At 33.3% G+C, this 20,581-nt stretch overlaps 3 protein-coding genes across 5 annotated transcripts in view; all 3 read right to left on the minus strand.

Moving 5' to 3' along the window:
• Positions 1–167: 167 nt before the first annotated feature.
• LOC105452379 (cytochrome P450 6k1-like) lies at positions 168–6,731 on the minus strand. Its single transcript, XM_011693419.1, has 8 exons — positions 6,611–6,731; positions 4,983–5,050; positions 4,508–4,670; positions 3,287–3,858; positions 2,177–2,401; positions 1,490–1,764; positions 929–1,109; positions 168–328 (listed from the first exon to the last, which is right to left on the minus strand). The coding sequence occupies exons 3-8, from the start codon at positions 4,567–4,569 to the stop codon at positions 168–170; spliced, it is 1,476 nt and encodes a 491-aa protein (XP_011691721.1). The 5' UTR covers positions 4,570–4,670; positions 4,983–5,050; positions 6,611–6,731.
• A 2,148-nt stretch (positions 6,732–8,879) lies between these two features.
• Positions 8,880–14,009, minus strand: LOC105452353 (cytochrome P450 6k1-like). The gene is made up of 6 exons (XM_011693372.1): positions 13,900–14,009; positions 12,933–13,504; positions 11,907–12,131; positions 11,180–11,454; positions 10,656–10,836; positions 8,880–10,078 (listed from the first exon to the last, which is right to left on the minus strand). Exons 1-6 carry the CDS (start codon positions 13,956–13,958, stop codon positions 9,918–9,920), a joined length of 1,473 nt encoding a protein of 490 aa, XP_011691674.1. The 5' UTR covers positions 13,959–14,009; the 3' UTR covers positions 8,880–9,917.
• Positions 14,010–16,850: 2,841 nt separating this feature from the next.
• LOC105452358 (helicase domino) overlaps positions 16,851–20,581 on the minus strand; it is a 30,613-nt gene continuing 26,882 nt past the window's right edge. For all 3 annotated transcript variants that reach the window (XM_011693388.1, XM_011693390.1, XM_011693391.1), the window contains 3 exons: positions 19,727–20,536; positions 19,235–19,585; positions 16,851–18,931 (listed from right to left, as the gene is read on the minus strand). In XM_011693388.1, coding sequence (XP_011691690.1) covers positions 18,521–18,931; positions 19,235–19,585; positions 19,727–20,536 — 1,572 coding nt within the window. In that variant the 3' untranslated portion in view covers positions 16,851–18,520. The remainder of the gene's footprint in view (positions 18,932–19,234; positions 19,586–19,726; positions 20,537–20,581) is intronic.

The following is a 20,581-nucleotide window of genomic DNA, read 5'->3' on the forward strand; positions in this document are numbered from 1 at the left end:
AAAAGTACGCTATCTGCAGATGTACGTTTGACATACATATTTCGTTATGCAAACTTAAACGAAGTTCGTCTTTGTGTAAAATCAGATTGCGAAATTTGTATTTATTCATTTCGATTCTTATCAGTGACTATTAATAAGTTCGGCTCAATGAAAAATTATATTTGGTGTTATCGTATCTTCTTGAAGTACAGTTGAATTCCATTGCACGCAACCGTGAAGGTCGAACGCGAATCGAGAAAACTCACGTGTTCTTTAGTCTGCCAAACTTCGTATTCTCTCAGTAATAAAGCTAGAACAACTTTAGTGTGCAGTTGGCCCACTCTTACTCCTGCAAACAATTTATATATACAATTTATAAGACTATAATTTATCGCAGTGATCAAGCATTAGATCAAAAGAATGAACTTCTCAGTAATCTTATAATATCAAATCGTAAGTTAATCGAATTTCAAGAGTAAGAAATCTTCAGTGACTTGTTCACAAGATCCTGAATTTTAAAAAATGTATTTTTTTTTAAGAAATAATTAAACTGTAATTATATAATAATCGGTAATTAATTAATAATAATCTATATAGCCTATATATGTGTTTTTGTGCCTTTTTTGTAATCTTCTATTTCATAATCTTAATTCTAATTATAGTTATATAATTAACTACATAACTTAATTATATAATCGAATATGGGTTTACACGCATAAAAAGTTATTTATCGTAAGCCCACTTTCATCAATCTGACGGAAGTGGTAAGTCGTAATCTCCGATTAGAAAGTAAATTTTTTTTTGATATAAATTTTAATAAGATCTTGAGGTGTTCTTTTCTTAACATCTATTTCGCTGTATATCACTTAAATGCTTCTATTCTTAGGAGAAAACATATAGTCTTGAAACAGATTATTTATCCATTGCTATAGTTCTTACTATTACTTACCTACGCACATCCTAGGACCAATCCCGAACGTCATATAGGCATCGGGAATGTGATTGCCCTCGGCGAATCTGTCGGGGTTGTAGACTTCCGGTTCATCCCAGAATCTAGGATCCATCCCAAGTCCAGACAAGGAGATATATATTGGCGTGCCTTTCTCGATGATGATATCAGTGTTAGGAATCTGAAATTTTACATATTTTATCAATATGAAATTAAAACCGTTAATGGACAACATACACAACAATTTTGGAAACACAGTTTAATTTTATTAGGAACAAAACTGCTGTCACAATAGATAATTAATCATTAAATATATCAATATTTAATCATTCCAAACTTACACAAGTTTAAAAACGTTATTATATTATTCTTCAAAGAGACTTTTTAAAGAAATAAGAAATAAATGAATGCTACAAAACTTATCTTCGATCTTAAATAAATCTTATAAAAACTTATACTTTTTAGTTTCTTTTATAATGTTCAAATTCAAGAATAAAAATATTTTTAAATGAGAATCAGAGATCTCCCTAAGACATAATTATAATTGGATTTCAAATTGACCTTGTAATCCTCACGAGTGTATCTGTCGACAATAGGCACGGGTGGATGCAGCCTCAGACTTTCGAGTATAGTTTGCTCCAGATACTTCATATCCTGGAACGCCTCGTATGTCCAACCGTATTCCTCGATCGCTCTATTAATGTCTTTCCTGGCCAGCTCCTGATACTCCGGATGCTTCGCCAGTTCCATTAGAGTAAAGGATGTGCTCATGGAGCTTGATTCGAAGCCGGAGAAAAAAATGCCGGACTGATACAGTAGATTATCTCCCTCGAATTCTGTAGTACGCATTCAGTGTTTATTCTCAAATCATTATCTTTTTTTATCTGTATGATTTAATAGCGATCCCTTAAACGTAACGTAATTTGCAACAAGTGCTTCTGAAGGAAAAATAAATATTTTATAAGTAAATATTGACAATTAATTATGTGATAATGATTATAAATACTCTGCTATCCAGATAGTAAGCTGATATTATTTGCCATTGCTAAAAATATCATTTCAAATTGATATTTTTAGTGACATTTGGACGTCATATTGTTGGAACTACAATCCATTTTTCAATTTCAAGTCAACAATGTCGCTAGTTTATCCGAAATAAAATCATCAATTTTCTCGATCGATTAAAGTAATAAGTAATATTTACGCGATAGTAATATTTACAGTGTCAACATATGCAAAGTTACTTACTATAAATGGGATTCTGTTCGCCGTTTTTCATTTGGAGCAGTGAGTCAATGAAATCTCCTCGCTTCTCGCCGGTCTTCTCGCGATTCTCCATCGCATTCCAGAAGATTTTTCTCACGAAGGTGAAATTAAAAAGCATTCTTGTTCCGATTATTTCCACTAGTTCGGGCATGAAAAATACCGTTATTAGAGCAACCATCCTCTTGAATCCGTAAAAGAACTCTTTAACTGCGAAGTAGAATTAATTCTGAGTTATATTGTATATGGATCATCAATATTATACATTTTTTATTTATTTAAAATGTAAATGAATATTCTTGGTTTGTAGATTTCAAAAAATGGACCAATCAATATATAACTTATGCATTAAGTACAATTCATAATAAATCTTTTTTTTCAACGATTTTATATAACATTTCTTATATTTATTAAGGTCAAATTTACATTTTAAATTTTGTCAAAATTTCTTATATTAGATCTTTAGATTTAAAAAATTTAAGAAGCAAACGCGAGAATTGAAAAAAAAAACGAGTTGTCAGTTCTCGATTTCAAAAATAATACATTGTTTGTTATTTCCTCAATTAGCAATCAATATTTTATGCTACATTCCAAAACGTGCTTTCGAAGAAAATTTTATTAAAAAGTTACAGTTTACATTACGTACGTGTGACAGATTATTTTTAATACATTATTTTCAATGAAATTTTTCCTTGAAAGCAACGTTTTGGAATGTAGCATAAAATATTGATTGCTTAAGCAATCAGGAACCTTAAGCTTGGAGACACAAAATGTGCGATTTTTCGCACTAGATCGCATGTGATATAACTGCTAAAGCGTATTGTGTGCCTTTAAGGCATCATCATATTATTTCATTAGATGATGAGAACACAGGTGAGAAATCTTGTAAATAATACTAAACGCCTTTTAATCTATCTGTTTTTTATTTATGAGAATTGAAACTGCGTCTCGTCCATATTGCAAATGAATTTTTAATGTATAAAAATTTAAATCAATGTTGATTAAATATTAAATAGATGATTTTTGAAATCATTTTTGTAAATGAATTATTAATCTAACATATTAAGTAACGTTAAATAACTCAAAAATAAGTACCTGCGGCCGAGAATTCCTTGTTCGAATAGTAGAAGGAATCTACCTTAATGCCGAGCGCAATTGAAGCGATTAAATCGGTCGTGTATTTGTAATTGAAATCTTGGACGTCCAACAGTTTCATGTTGTTGTGATCCACCGGTTGATCTTTTATATAGTTCAACATGGGCTCTGCGGTCTCCATCATCAACGGCAACATCTGCTTCAATTTTGCCATCGTCAGGGTAGGCGTGATCTTAGTTCGTAGATATTTCCAGGCCGGGTTCTTCAAACCGAACAGATTCTTCATACCGAAACTGTCCTTCTGATTAGAGCCGGCAAAGTGACGGTCGGAGAAATTGTCAAAATCGCGAATCATGACATGCTTGATGATCTCTGGATCGCGTAACAGCAGACACGGCTTGTGAAAGATGTAGAAGCCAACGAAGGGCGCGTCTGGACGGGCCATCTTGTACAGGTCACCGATATGCCATCCTGGCGCGGAACGGAAGAGCACGGCATCTTTGAAGTTGCCGAAGATCAGATTGGGAGTGAGGAATTCGACGCCGCGTCTCTTCCAGTAGCTCACCTTGTCACTGAATAATAGACCAACATTCAAATTTTATAATTGTAATACATATTTAATGTACACTCGCTCACTAAAAGGTTGCGACACATTCTTTTTTATAGGTTTCAAAACACATTAATATTTTGCAAATGCGGACCACGATTGGTGTTATACTGCCTTTAAACTAAAGATAGTACATCGTGGTTTGCATTTATGTGGTTGCAAAATATTAGTTATCCATAAAGTATATATTACGTATATTAAATATAAATTAGAAACCTATAAAAAAAAGTGTCGCAACCTTTTAGTAAGCGAGTGTACATACAGGGACCAAGCAAGATAGACCTCCAGATAATACACTAAAATCTAGACATAAAGTCGTTTGAAAGACGTCTTTTAGACGCCTCTCGCAAAGATGCCTTTAAGATATCTTATATCTTGATTTTGGACTTTATATTGTTTGGGAAGTTTCAAGGTATCTTATTTAATGGGAAGTTTCAAGGTATCTTATTTAATCAATTCAATTTAGTCAACTTCAATTTGAATTTCGAAGTTTATTAGCGTAATAATAAAAATATAATTGATAGACAATGAAAAAGGCTAATCTGTTAAACAGATATATTCGTTCTGATACATATTATATAAAATATTATTCAATCATTTTTACTCATACTAACCTGGCATAGGTCCAAAAAAGAAGTGCTATCGCCGTAGCGACGATTATAAAAGTGAGCAACATGGTGTTTTTTTTTTCCTTCACGTTTACTTCAGGCGACTAACTCGAACAGGAACTCTTCCACCAGCTTTATAAGCGATCACTCACTTATTCCATATGCCTATCTGGGTAATGAAACATACATTATTATAATTGAGGAGGGAACAGTCCTGAAAAAGCAAAGTAATCAGAAAGAAATTAATAAAGCTACATATAGGTATGCAATCACGATTGATAATTATCATGAGAATCGTTAAATTTAACGTTTATTTACGTTTGTTAATACGTTTCTGATTTTCTAAATGGCACAATAAATCCTGTGAAAATTATCCTGAAGTAATATTATTCGCAATAAGTTATTTTCACAGGATTTAAAAAAAATGTTCTATGAGCATCGAATTAATCTGCCTTATCAATTTAATTATTATATTACGTACTGTTCAGTTTGGAGCTGCGTTGTAAAGACCGACGATGTCACGATTATGCAGCGCGCAGTTTGCCTGAACTGAGAAATGTAAAATTTACATATTATAATATTATCAAGCAGCAATTAAGATCTGCTTTGTACCATGTTGGCGTTTTCATATCTCAATATTATAATAATACACTGGTTAACAAATAAACGTATCGGTAAATTATATCAAAATTTTATATAATTATATAAAAATTTCACAGTAACTTTAGACAATCGTAACTCCGCGAAAAATGGTTGTATCAAAAAGTTTTTTTTTTTCATTCTCAAGGGTATAAAGCCTGTACTTAAAGACGTTTTTGATCGGTTTTGAATCTACTTTTCCTCCCACCCGTCATCTTTTGAAAAAAATGTGTTTTTTTTGGAAACGTTTAACATGTCTTTACATCTTTTGAAAAAGATGTCTTTCCAAAAAAATTGCATAATTTGACGCACTCTACGGGACGGAATGAATTTTTGTCACAAATGTCATCATAACCATCATCAAAATTTTGACTTTTTTACAAATATGAAAAAAAATAAAACTATACGATTATTTTTCGCGGAGTTACAACATGTCAACGTTATCGTTGCACCTTTGTTAAATTACTAATGCTGCTAGCATTAGCATTATCTGTCTAGTGCGCCATCACAGGAAAATTCCTGGTAGAATTTGGCGCATTGCTGTGTATGTGTATGTGTGTGTGTGTGTGTGTGTGTGCGTGCTGCGCATGCAAGGCGAAGTATATGGATATTGCACTTAAAAATTGCGTATTTTCATCACCAAATCCAAATTGAAATCCCATTAAACACACATACACACGCGCGCACAGAGAGATAGATAGATAGATAGAAAGGTAGGAAGAGAGAGAGAGAGAGAGAGAGATAGATAGAGAGAGAAGTCTGATAAGTTTGATCATTAAATATTGCGAAAATGTTGAACCGTAGAGTTCTCATACAATGCGCAAAATTCGTCCAACAACCTGCCTGTGGTGCGCGCTAGACAGATAATGCTAATGGCTAGCAGTAATTGAACAAAAATGCAATAATAACTCAGACATGTTGTTACTCCACGAAAAATAATCGTACGACGTTTTATGTTTTTTTTTCAAATTTGTAGGAAGAAGTTTACAATGGTTACCATATGACATTTGCGAAAAAAAGTCATTCCATCCCATAGAGTGCGTCAAATTATGCAATTTTTTTTTGGAGTTATGATTGTCTATAAAGTTATGCGAAATTTTGATATAAATTTACCTATACGTTTATTTTGTTGACCAGTGTATATTTTCACTTTGTTCACTCATAAAGAAGTTACTCACAAAATCGTCTCACAGCTTTTTTTGTTCTATCTTACTGCACCTATCTTTTTGCACAAATGCAACGCAACCGAACTTATAAAAAGACCCTGGCACAAACTTTTGTATAACGCTGCATAACGCATAAGACATAAGGCATAAGAGAATTAATCAATCAGGGTATGAAATGAAGGACTTTGATTGGTTGATTTTCTTATGCTTTATGTAGAATGTTCAATGTAGACTTAAAAGATCGAAGTGTGCCACATAGAGTATTTCTAAATTCATACTATTGCTTATATTTAATTTTACTTACAGTTTACACAAAATTCTAGCGATTGTGTGTCGAAGAAATTTATCCGAATTCCAAACGCCACGGAGAATATCGCTTTGGTGGTATATATATTTGTAGAACGTATTGACGGCACAATAGATTTATCGCCAATCTGATCGAGCAAATAATCTCTCATCTTTTCCACATTTCTTGCAAGAAGAGACTCTTCAACCTACCGCTCGTGAACACCGGTAACATTTTCGATCTGAACACGAATTAAGCAGTCTCTCGGTAATCGCAATATTTTTTTTATTATAAGAACTTTTATGTCCTGATATGTTTTTATTTTTAGATTTTTTATTAAATATTGTTTTTTATTTTTTTCCTTTATCCTTTTATTATATCTATCTCTCTTTTTAATAGCTCTCGTCAACAGTTTTTTTGCACATTAATAAAAAAATACATTCAAGTTATTTTGCAGAAAGACTGTTGACGAGGGCTATTAAAAAGAGAGATAGATATAATAAAAAGATAAAGGAAAAAAATAAAAAACAATATTTAATAAAGAATCTAAAAATAAAAACATATCAGGACATAAAAGTTCTTATAATAAAAAAAATATTGCGATTACCGAGAGACTGCTTAATTCGTGTTCAGATCGAAAATGTTACCGGTGTTCGAAGAGTGTTATTAAAAAAAAGAGATAAAATAAAACGATAAATGACAAAGAAAAAAAAAATTCAATTTTTTTCACAATTTATGTAACGTATATATGTACACTACTGGTCAAAAGTTTAAGTTCACCCTCAGTAAATTTTTGTCCATTTTTAAACTTTGATTACTCAGCGAATAATTGACGTAAACAATAGATCAAAGAAAAGGATTTTAAAAACTCTACTATAAGATGCCTTTGTTCAATTTTTACTCACTTTATAATACTCAAAGGCTTGATCAGCTTTGAATAAAGGCGTATTTAACACGTCTAAAATCTTGAAATTTGTGATCTTTCTAATAAAAAAAAACTGCTTAATAAAAAAAATTGACAAAAATAATCGTTGGTACCATTCCAAAATATGGACTTTATCTTTTTAAATTAAAAAAAAAAACTTTCTTACTCTGATTATTTAGCAAGATATTGCAATTTTTACTAACCTCTATTTTTTACGATTTTAGCACGACATATCGTAAAAAAATCGTAACAAAAATGAAGGTTACTTAAAATTGTAATATCTTGCTAAATAATCAGCGTAGGAAAAAGTTTGTTTTTTTATTTGAAAGGGGAAAGTCCGTACTTTGAGATGGTACCAACGATTATTTTCGCCAATTTTTTTGTTAGGCGGTGGAAGATCACAAATTTCGAGATTTTAGATGTGTCAAATACGTCTTTATTTAAAGCTGATCAAGCCTTTGAGTATTAAAGTGAGTAAAAATTGAACAAAGGCATCTTATACAGTAGAGAGAGTTTGCCCTGTAAAATCCTTTTTTGACATCTATTTTTTTACATCAATTATTTGCTGAGTAACCAAAGTTTAAAAATGGGCAAAAAATTCCTGAGGATAAACTTAAAATTTTGAGCGGTAGTGTATGTTTGCCTCAAATATCACCATTCAGAATTTCGTATGGAGAAGAGACTCTATCTACTGACATTGTCGAAATTGTTTGCTCCTCTAAAGTGATATGATTCGAGAACACGTTAAAGTTCTTGATTATTATCTGCTTTATCAATTCTGGATTCCTTAGAAGCAGGAATGACTTATGTAGGATGTAGATCCTCAGGACTTCTGCGTTTACGAGTTCCTAGTGCAGTTCACTGAGAACCACTCCCGTCGATCTATACGTGCAACAGCAATGCATCCTTGAAGTGACCGAAGAATCAATGTGCAGGCAATGCAGGTACGCCACGTCTCTGCCAATATAGGTATGCTTCCATTTTATCCACGAGTAAAACATCGCGAATAGCGACGAGAAATATTAATTAATATTAATATTACGATCGCGTCCAAAAAAGCGCATTCGGTTAATATTGCCATTTTTTTACGCGAACTGCACGAGATATCTTCTGCAGCTCCATATAAAACTCGGATTAAATTAAGAAACTTTGTGAACATTATACAAAAATCTTCTTTGCTGTTTGCATAAAACTTTTTGAATGGTATAAGATAATGCAAAATGTGTTCAAATTATGTAGAAGATTCAGTAAAAATTAGACTTGGTGCATATTTTGTAAACACATGTGTCTAGTCCACTGCAGGTGGAACTCAGTGGAACTAACAATGAGTTCAATAAACGAAAATTATCATTTGACTATATGTAGTATCAAAGCAACTTGCCAAGTCATTTATTAGTGAAGTGGTGTTTATTTTCCTCGGACATATTAAGTGTCATAAAAATTAACAGAAATATCACAGTAGAGAATAGTTGATAAAAAGACTACAAATTAAAGTGTATCTTTTTATTTCAAATAATAATTTTTTTTTAATATGGAATTTTAAAGTTTGGCCATGAATTTAAAGCTGTGACCGACGAGTCGTGAATAATTTACATATTAGTGCTCGATCTTTTTCCAACGGTATTTGATCATGCAATATGCAGTTATTACTATTATATATACGCAACTCGTAATTAGAAAATCATTGGGAATAAAAAGTGTAATTCCTGCTGTGATATTTTTGTGTATATTTTTACGCGAATTATGTAACATCTTAAATGACTTAAATGTTTCGTCAAAAGAACTTGATGTGTGCATATCTGGTGACTGGACACTAAAGTGATAAATTATTCAATACGTTAATTAAAGTCACACATGTGAACGCATATTTCTGCATCTCAGAAAACTTGTTCTTATTTTATATTTGAATTTATTTTAACCTAGATAAAATTAAGATGTCTGAAATCTTAGGATATAATTATTTATGATTCTGAAATAATAAATAATTTCGAGATTTAAAGATATGCAAAATCACTATAAAAATCGCTGCTCTCAACAAATGATGACAACTAGATAGTAATAACAATTGGACATTATCACAAGAACATTATTAGTTGAATAAACGAGAAGGGATAGTAATTGTTTAACGATAAAATCTGCTACAGTCCGAAAAGATTACGTGTTATTCCATATATAGAGATTTATTCCATATATAGAGATTTATATATAAATATCAAGTTCAGTCATTTGAGATTATTCAAAACGTACGCTGTCAGATATAATATGCTTGGCATACATATTTCGTTAAGCAAACTTAAACGAAGTTCGTTTTTGTGTAAAATTAAATTGCGAAATTCGTACTTCGATTTTTATAAGTGACTGTTAATGAATTCGGTTCAATGAAGAGAATTATATTTGGTATTATCGTATCTTCTTGAAGTACAATTTAATTCCATCGCACGCAGCCGTGAAGGTCGAACGCGGATCGAGAAAACTCGTGTGCTCTTTGGTCTGCCAAATTTCGTATTCTCTCAGTAATAAAGCTAGGACAACTTTAGCGTGCAGTTGGCCCACTTTCATTCCTGCAAACAATTTATGTAAGACAATAATTAATCGCAGTGATCAAGCATTAGATTAAAAGAATAATTCCTCAGTAATCTTATCAAATTGTAAGTTCGATCGAATCTCAAGTGTAAAAAATCTTAAGTGATTCATTCAAAAGGTTTCAAATAGAAAAAAAATATATTTTTTTAAGAAATAATTAAACTGTAATTATATAATAATCGACAATCAATAAAAAATCTTTATAGCCTATATATATTTTTGTGCCTTTTTTGTAATCTTCTATCTTATAATCTCAATTCTAACTATAGTTATATAATTTCCTAGATAACTTAAATTATATAATCGAGACTATGGGTTTATACGCATAAAAAGTTACTTATCGTAAGCCTTTATCGATCTGACGGAAATGGCAAGTCATAATCTCCGATTAGAAAGTAAAATTTTATTTTGATATCAATTATGATAAGATTTTGATGTGTTCTCTTTTTGATAACTATTTCGTTAATCACTTAAATGCTTTTATTCTTAGGAGAAAGCATATATATTCTTGAAATAGATTAGCTATTTATTGCTATTGTTTTTACTATCACTTACCTACGCACATCCTAGGACCAATCCCGAATGTCATGTAGGCATCGGGAATGGGATTGCCTTCGGCGAATCTGTCGGGGTTGTAGACTTCCGGTTCATCCCAGAATCTACGATCCACCCCAAGTCCGTACAAGGAGATATATATTGGCGTGCCTTTCTCGATGATGATATCAGTGTCAGGAATCTGAAATTTTACGTATATTTTTTAATATGAAATTAAAACCATTAATGGACAACACCCATACACAACAATTTTTGGAAACAGGGTAAATTTTATTAGAAACAAAACTGCTGTCACAATATAAATAGTTAACCATTAAATATGTTAACATTATTCTTTAGAGAGACTCTTTAAAGAAATAAGAAGTAAATTAATGTTACAAAACTTTTTTTTGGTCAGAAATAAATCTTATAGAAACTTATAATATTTGGTATCTTTTGTAATGTTCAAATTCAAGAATAAATATATTTTGAAATGAGGTCAGAGATCTCCCTAAGACATAATTATAATTGGATTTCAAATTGACCTTGTAATCCTCACGAGTGTATCTGTCGATAGTGGACACAGGTGGATGCAGCCTCAGACCTTCGAGTATAGCTTGCTCCAGATACTTCATATCCTGGAACGCCTCGTATGTCCAGCCGTGTTTCTCGATCGCTCTATTAATGTCCTTCCTGGCCAGCTCCTGACACTCCGGATGCTTCGCCAGTTCCATCAGAGTGAAGGATGTGCATGTGGAGCTTGATTCGAAGCCGGAGAAAAAAGTGCCGGACTGATACAGCAGGTTTTCTCCCTCGAATTCTGCAGTACGCATTCAGTGTTTATCGTTAAATCATTTATTTCTTTTTCTTATTTAATAGCCAATACTTAAATGTCACGTAAGTGTTTATCGTCAAATCATTTATTTCTTTTTCTTATTTAATAGCCAATACTTAAACGTAACGTAATTTGCGACAAGTGTTTTTGAAGGAAAAATAAATATTTTATAAGTAGATATTGACAATTAGTTATGTGATAACGATTGTAAATACTCTGCTATCTAGATAGCAAGCTGACATTATTTGCCGTTATTATGACGTCAAAATAATATTTTTAGCGACATTTGGACGTCATATTGATGGAATTACAATCTAGTTTTCAATTTAATTCAAGTCAACAATATCGCTAGTTTATCCGAAACAAAATCACGAATTTTCTCGGCCAATTAAAGCGCGATAGTAATATTTGCAATGTCGAGATACAAAATTATTTACTGAAAACGGGATCCTGTTCGCTGTTTTTCAGTTGAAGCAACGAATCAATGAAATCGCCTCGCTTCTCGCCGGTCTTCTCGCGATTCTCCATCGCATTCCAGAAGATTTTTCTCACGAAGGTGGAATTAAAAAGCATTCTCGTACCGATTACTTCCACCAGTTCAGGCATGAAAAACACCGTTATGAGAGCAATCATCCTTTTGAATCCGTAAAAAAACTCCTTAACTGCGAAATTAATTCTGAGTTATATTTGGAACGTCAATATTATATTTTTCGATTTATTTAAAATGTAAATGAATATTCTTAATAATCTGTAGATCTCAAAAAACGGACCAATCGATATATAATTTATGCATAATTTATGCAATTTATAATAAACCCTTTTTCTCAACGATTTGATATAACATTTTTTATAATTATTAAGGTAAAATTATTTTAAATTTTTACGAAGATTTCTTATATTAGACCTTTAGATTTAAAAAAATGTAAGAAGCAATTACGAGAATTGAAAAAAAAACTTGTCAGTTCTCGATTTTAATAATATAATACGATCATCGTTTGCTACTCAATCTGCAAGCAATATTTTATGCTACATTCCAAAACGTTGCTTTCGAAGAAAATTTTACTAAAAAGCTGTAGTTCAAATTATGTATGCTACAGATTTTTAGTAAAATTTTTTTTTGAAAGCAACGTTTTGGAAAGTATCCTTAAACTTGAGACACACGATGCGATTTTTCGTATGTGGTCTTAAGACATCATATCATTTCATTAGAAATTATTAGAATGTGAGAACATGGGTGAGAAATCTTGTAATGCTAAACGCCTTTTAATCTATCTGTATTTTATTTACGAGAACTGAAACTGCATCTCATCCATATTGCAAGTGAATAATTAATAAAATACAAAAATTTAAATCAATGTTGAATATTAAATAAATAAATAATTAATTTTTCAAATCATTATCGTAAATGAATTATGAATGTAACGTAAATATCAAGTAAACGTTAAATAAATCAAAAGAAGTACCTGCGGCCGAGAATTCCTCGTTCGGAAAATAAAAGGAATCTATCTTAGTACCGAGCGCAACTGAAGCGATAATATCGGTCGTGTATTTGTAATTGAGGTCTTGGGCGTCCAACAGCTTCACGTTGTCGTGATCCACCGGTTGATCTTTTATATAGTTCAACATGGGCTCTGCGGTCTCCATCATCAATGGCAACATCTGCTTCAATTTGCCCCTCGTCAGGGTAGGCGTGATCTTTGTTCGCAGATATTTCCAGGCCGGATTCTTCAGACCGAACAGATTCTTCATGCCGATACTATCCTTCTGATTAGAGCCGGCAAAGTGGCGGTCGGAGAAATTGTCAAAATCGCGGATCATGACGTGCTTGATGATCTCTGGATCGCGTAACAGCAGACACGGCTTGTGAAAGATGTAGAAGCCGACGAAGGGCGCGTCTGGACGGGCCATCTTGTGCAGGTCACCGATGTGCCATCCTGGCGCGGAACGGAAGAGCACGGCCTCTCTGAAGTTGCCGAAGATCAGATTGGGAGTGAGAGACTCGACGCCGCGTCTCTTCCAGTAGCTCACCTTGTAACTGTATGATAGACCAACATTAAAATTTTACAATTGTAATTCATTATTAATGTACATACAGGAACCTGGCAACCCAGACAACACGAAGTTTAAAATCGACATATAAAGACGTTTGAAAGATGTCCTTTATACGTCTTTCGCAAAGATATCTTTAAGATGTCTTATGTCCCGACTTTGGACTTCGTATTGTTTGAGAAATTTTAAGGTATCTTATTCAGTTAACTTCGATTTGAATTTTAAAGTTTATTAGCGTAATAATAAAAATATAATTGATAGACAATGAAAAGGGCTAATCGGTCAAGCAGATATATATTTGTGCTGTTATATATATATATATATATATATATATATATATATTATGTTAAATATTATCTAATCACTTTTACTCATACTAACTTGGCATACGTCCAAAAAAGTGCTACTGCCGTAGCGACCAATATAAGAACGAGCAACATGGTGGTTTCTTTTCTCTCACGTTTACTTTAAGCGACTAACTCGAATGAGAGCTCTTCATCAGCTTTATAAACCGATAAGCGATCACTCACCTACTCCATGTGCCTATCTGGGTAATGGAACATACATTGAAGAGGGAACCAATCCTGAGAAAGCATAGTAATCAAAAAGGAAATTAACGAAGCTACATATAGGTATGAAATCACGATTGATGATTATATCAAGACAGTCGTCGAATTTAATGTTTATTTAATCTCATTAATACGACGTCGGATTTTTAACGTTTGTTTTATCTCATTAATTCTGATTTCCTAGCTGTGACACAATTTGATATATTATTGCAAATAAATAAAAAATAAAATAATGTATGGATATTAATAGATATTTACTTAATAGATATAGTTACTTTATCGCTAGTTTCAACATATTTATTTTCAAAGTTTTTTTTTCAAACTAATTTTTTACCCTAATTTTCAAGTACTTATTTTCGTTATTTAAGAGTTTTATGTTTCCTCTGTTATGTAAAACTAAAAATATTTTAAACTTTAATATTCTAACATTAAGTTTTTGTGTATTAATTTTTATGCTTTCGTTATGTTTGTTTATATGCCACTTGTTACGAAAGATAACATTTCTTTTTATATTTATCAGTTATTGCGATAAATATTGCCACGTGCCTCCCTAGCACAAAGAGTTAAAAAAAACTCACAATTAGTCATATGTCATCAGTTTTGAAATCATTTTCGGATGCGAAAAGAATTTTTCTTTTTGCATCTGAAAATAAATTCAAAATTAATGACATACAACTGAATATACGAATAAATTCTTTTCAAATTCTGTATGTTATCTGGGTCGATATTCGTATAAAACACCCGCCCGAAGAGCAGCGAGGTTCAGATTCAAATGGCTGAGATAATATTTTTCGCAATAAGTTATTCTACATTATTTAATAGATGCTCATTAGCATTAAAAATTATTAAATTACTTGTTAATTTTATTATAATCTTACGTGATTTAAATTCAGTTAGAGAGCTGCAGTTTTCAAGACCGACCAAATATGTATTCCGCGCGCAGTTTATCTGAACTGGAAATTGTAAGACTCACACTACAATAATCAATACAAATTTTCGCTCGAATTACTAAACAATAGAGAACAACAAAAGGAACGGTCAACAAATCGAGCAAATAAGGATAAAATTATGAAGGAAATGCTTTATTATGAGAAATAAGAAAACGTGTCGACCTTATTCCTTTTCAACCGTATTAAAATTTTAACAAAAAAGACAAATAAAAATTAAATATAATTATATAATTTATATACATATTGTAAATAAATTTAAATACAAAATAAATAAAAGTTAAACAAATACAATTGGACAGAAACAGATAAGAATCTCCAAGTCACTTGTATTTTCAAACTTGATACGACAAGTGACACTGTCACATTCCGCTGACGTAATTTTCTGGTTTTATTTTTTCATTTCTTTAATTTTATCTGATTACGGACCATTTTTATTTCATTTATCACTTTAACTTTATTCCTCGCATCCAAACGACGAACGAGTTTTAATTTTTTTACGGCATTGTCTTTTTTAAATAAATTATGATTTATAATTATTGGAATTATGATGGGATTTGTGTCTGCCTAATGAGGTTTTGTTTGTTTCTGTTCATATTTAATTTTTTTCACAATTACGCAATTACAATTTACATAAAAAAATGAAATAAATAAAAATTAAACATACATTATTTAAATTTATTTAAATAATGTATGTTTAATTTTTATAAAAATAAATTTAAATAATGTGTTTAATTTTTATTTTACAAGAAGAAAACGGAATGTTTCGAAAATTAAACATACATTATTTAAATATACGTTATTTAAATTTATCTAAATAATGTATGTTTAATTTTTATTTATTTCATTTTTTTATGTTAATTGTAATTTTACGTTGCAAAGAACTAAATAATGTCGAAACATTCCGTTTTCTTACTCCTTGTAATAAAGCATTTATTTCATTTCATTCTTGTTTACTCGATTTACTGTCTGTTTCTTTTATTGTCCCCTGTTGTTAACATAATAATATTATTATTAAGCACTAAGATTTGACCACATTTGGCCTTTCTAAAAATTCATCTTGTTTGAATTTCGTTGTTTCACTTAGACTTTTTATTAATGTTTGCAAAATTTTTGTGCTTTGTAATACCTATTTTCTTATCACATCGTGAGATGTTACAGAAGACCCGTGTATTATTAGAAATTATTTCAGATCTTGATCTTCGATGATACAACTTTATAGTAGACCTGTGTATTATTAGAAATTATTTCAGAACTTAATCTTCGGTGATGTCAGCTGTAACATTTTAGAAACATTAAAAAATCCCTGTGTATCGCAGAATTATCTTTTCATAGGATAGAAACGATAAGGAATAATATACAACAGAGTGCAATGACAATTCATGCAATACGATAATGCAAAATGAATTTCTTTTTTCTGTAGCACGTAATTACACTTACGCGTCTGGAACAATACCTTTTATTCAAAATCATTAACTTTATTGTATTAGCAGTAACGCATATATATATACATATATTCGTAAAGGGTAGCGAAGGGAAGGAAGCATTTCTTTTCAAGTGTTCCATAATAAAATAAATAAAAAAATTTGTATTATTTTCTGTTAGTCAAAACTTTCTTAAACTTTCCCGAAATCAACGATGTTAATTATAATAATTATAAATTATAAAATATTACAATTATAATCGATTATTCATCAGAGCATTATTTCGAATGCTATAACGTTCGAAATCACATGTACATTGGAACTCGATAAGTCTGGGTGAGTAGAGGTTTTATTAAAGTTTAAAATAATTTTGTTAAAAAAAAGAAATGAACTTTTAAGGGCTGTTTCGTCGCTTTACGAGATTTATTTTAGCATTTATAATACACAAATTATACATACATATATACATACATATCGTACATACGTACATACAGAGGGTGCCGCATAAAATGAAGTGTTATTAAAAGAAAAAAAAACCGTTACATTTCTCACGTAACACATCCAAGATCGATTCTACAAATTCGTTCGACGTACGTAAGATGTTCTCCTAATCGACACCAAGTGTACTAGGTGAGCATTCAATGGAGAACACTTGATCTACCTCGCTCATGTAAATACAAGGAAACGTCGTTTCTTGTCAACTCTTTCTTATTACTACGTTTAATCAAACGGCGAGACGTTCGGACATTCGCATTCAAATTGCTCACCTTGCACGTAAACGGAATGGAAACCCTGTATTGTAACGCATGACTTTGTGTTAACGATTCTAGTATAAACGCCACGTTTTCCGAGTAATTTCACTATATCCTACGGTCAACCATAAATAGAGAATTGCACATCAAGATGCAATTCCATAACTTTTTTAAAAGACGTCTAAATGACGACACACCTACTCAGGCCTCTTTTAAACGTCGAAGAAGCGCCCTATTTTTTTTTTCATTTTTTTCAAGTGGAAGATTAACAAAAGAATCCTGGCAACATTCTTCAAATGTCCAAGGAAAATATTTTAAATGTCAAAAGAAAAAACAGCTTGACAGTTTTGTATAATTTTGATGATGCAATTTATGCAACAACAAATAACGTTTGTCTATGACAAATGGACGAATTCAGCGTGCTAATATCGCCATTTTATTTTATCTACGCAATGATCAAAACGTCAAGCTGTTTTTTTTACTTTTAAAAGATTTTTTAATTTTTTATACTCGCTGCAGAAGTTCATGCAGCAATGGTCTTGTCATTGTTTCAATATAACATAAAAAATTGTAATTGTCAAAATAAATATAATTAATTTTTTGTGCGGACAAAAAATAAAATGGCGATACTAGCACGCTACATTCGTCCATTTGTTATAATCATTTGTTGTTACATAAATCATATCAAAATTACAGTTATATTCGCAGCAAAGCTTGGAATGCTTTAATGTGCGTTACGCGCTATCATCATGTCAAACTTCATATACTAGGATTATATAACATTGAAAGAGAAAAACTGAAATATGAGTGTTTGTGATTGAATTGAATCTGAATCAGGAAAATCAGAAACTAATATATTCAAATATATAGAAAATATTTTTTTATCACGATGAAATATATCTTATTAAATATTTCACTATTAAAAAATTAATGTTTTTCTATTTGCTAATGATTAACTGAAAATGTTTGAACATTTAATTTTCGATGAACTATATAATATTTTCTATTTTATTAATTAATTATCGACAAAATATTTTAACTGATCATTTCTTAGTCCTTTCAGTTGCTCGAAAATACCCGAATCAATATTTTAAATGAATGTTCTTGTAATTATTAACAATCACATATCGCGTTGATATTTCGTACTTTGTTGCTTCCTACGCATCCTAAAAAAAACATATTCTGAACTAATCCTTTACATTAATATCTTTAACGTAACTATAAGATTTTTCTCTTAACACGCAAAACCAATCTAGTTTCTGAATTTCCCAATACAATTTCAACACTCGTCTTCCAATCGTGACACAAAACTATTTCGGTGGAGTGTCCTGTTGAGTTTGTTGCTGCTGCTGTGTCTGCTGTTGCTGCACCTGCTGCGTCAAGGTTTGCAATCTCACTTGACCGAGGACCGACGCGGGGGAGGTCAGATTCGAAGTGGCACTCACGCCAGTACCCGCGGTAACAATGGAACCGGATGCTGCGACACCCGGGCTTGTGCCTGAACCGGGGCTAGAGCCTGGACCAGGACTTCGCCTTACCGCGCCGGGCACCGGTTTTCCTTGGATAGGCGTGGACTGTCGTAGCTGAGGATTGCTGGCGGTCACCACTTGAATGGTTTGCTTCAGTGCTGCGGGCGCAACTGGTATTGCAACACGAGTCTGCAACGGTGATTTAGCTAGTACAACTTGGCTAGCCTGAGACACCGATTGCCCTGTGGAAACCTATAAATTACAAAATAGCATCATTCGTTATTAACTATGTCTATTTGGTCATCATTCTTCTTGGATGTTATTCTCTTTCGTAACATACAGTATAAATTTAGCTTCAAAAATATTCAATACAAAATTTCTTTAGATTTTAATAAATTCTATAATCATAGAAATTATAAATCTGATTACAGTCTGCAAATAATTCTACTATAGATGTCTAGAGGAATTTAACGAAAGTACCTTCGTAGAAATTATTTTACATAACATGACAGTTTGCAAAATTAAAAAAAAATGTTTCTTTATTTCTTTACGTACGTGACTGAATTGCTGCATCGCCGAGGGCACATGTTTCATCACTTGATGAATTTGCTGTACTGTCATAGTCGTAGGTAGCGATTTCGTAGGTTGCACGATCAGTTGTGTCTGCACGCCAGCCTTATTTGTGACCTGAGCTAGCTGCGCGACCTTCTGCCCCGGTAGTCCTTTCCTCTGCAGAAGCTGCGGGTGAAGCGCAAGCTGTCGTATCTGTTGGGACGCCCCGGTGCGGACACCCGCCGTCTTCACGAGCGTCGCTACCGAAGTATTACCAGAGGTACCCGGCTGCTGCACTTGCAGACCGGCCTGAGCGAAGATCTGCGCCGGTGTGAGCCCCGTTGGCGTGGGTACCTGTATAGCAGCCGATTACATTTTTGCGAGATAAGAATATATTATAAAATTGCGTCCTCTTTTTACAAATAGAATGAGTGCGTTGTAACTCGATCATTCATATTATTTTCTTTGACCTTGCCTCCTTGTTAAAACACTCACCTGCGCGATAGCCGCAGCGGCAACCTGCTTCGCTTGCTGCTGCAGGGCCTGACGCTTCAGTAGCGCAGCCATTTCAGTTTCGGACATCGTTCTAGTCATCGTTGGTTTGCCGGTCTGCGGTGTCGTGGCGCCCGCAGTGCCGACCGAACCGATACCCTGCTTCATGAGGGTAGCCGCTGCCACTCGCTGCTGCTGCGCCGCCGCCGCCGCCGCCGTGGCCGACACCGCAACGGACACTTTCTGACCGCTGGCGGCTTGAGCCTGCAGTACTTTGAGCTGCTGCTGCCGCAGTAATACCTGCTGCTGTCTGTAGTACTGCACCTGTGCCGCCGTCGGGGTCTTACTTCCCGACGCCGCCGTGGCCATCGTAACGCCCACCAGGCCTCCCTTCTGACCACCAGCGGTCGCACCAGCGGACGTTTGACTCGTAGACACCAAATTGGCTGTCGTGATTCGTTGAGCGACCTGCTGTATATTAGCGTTCGCCGATGTCGTCCTCACGTCCTGCATGGTTATCTGTCCACCAACAGATCGAGCCTTGACCACCGTAGCGGTCGTTGTAGTCGCTACGTTGCTCAAACTCACGCTAGTCGCCGCACCACCCTTCGCGCTAGTTGCCGTTGCCTGCGTCAGCTGGTGAATTTGGGACGCAACGGAGTTCGCAATCGCTTGCTGTCCAGCCTGTTGTTGTTGAGTCTGCTGTTGCTGTAGCTTCAGCTGCTGCTGCTGCTGGGCGGCTTGTTGCTGTTGCTGATGTTGGAGCAGTCGTGCCGCTACCTGCTGTTGCTGTTCCGGAGTCAAAACCTGTGACTGTAAATTTCAGTTTGTGTCTCCTCCTCGAATATATTAGTGCGA

Source organism: Wasmannia auropunctata, unplaced genomic scaffold (assembly GCF_000956235.1).
Source record: "Wasmannia auropunctata unplaced genomic scaffold, wasmannia.A_1.0 LD336033.1, whole genome shotgun sequence".
Taxonomy (NCBI): Eukaryota; Metazoa; Arthropoda; class Insecta; order Hymenoptera; family Formicidae; genus Wasmannia; species Wasmannia auropunctata.

Bases quoted from the DNA above. Each gene is read 5' to 3' on its own strand.
- LOC105452353 (XM_011693372.1), bottom strand. From the start codon at position 13,958: ATGTTGCTCGTTCTTATATTGGTCGCTACGGCAGTAGCACTTTTTTGG. The intron at 10,837-11,179 runs GTCAATTTGAAA...GTAAAATTTCAG, and splicing joins ACACTCGTGAGGATTACAAG to ATTCCTGACACTGATATCAT. The intron at 10,079-10,655 runs GTAAGTGATAGT...AATTGTTTGCAG, and splicing joins TGGTCCTAGGATGTGCGTAG to GAATGAAAGTGGGCCAACTG.
- LOC105452379 (XM_011693419.1), bottom strand. From the start codon at position 4,569: ATGTTGCTCACTTTTATAATCGTCGCTACGGCGATAGCACTTCTTTTT. The intron at 1,765-2,176 runs GTAAGTAACTTT...TGCGTACTACAG, and splicing joins CGAACAGAATCCCATTTATA to AATTCGAGGGAGATAATCTA. The intron at 1,110-1,489 runs GTCAATTTGAAA...GTAAAATTTCAG, and splicing joins ACACTCGTGAGGATTACAAG to ATTCCTAACACTGATATCAT.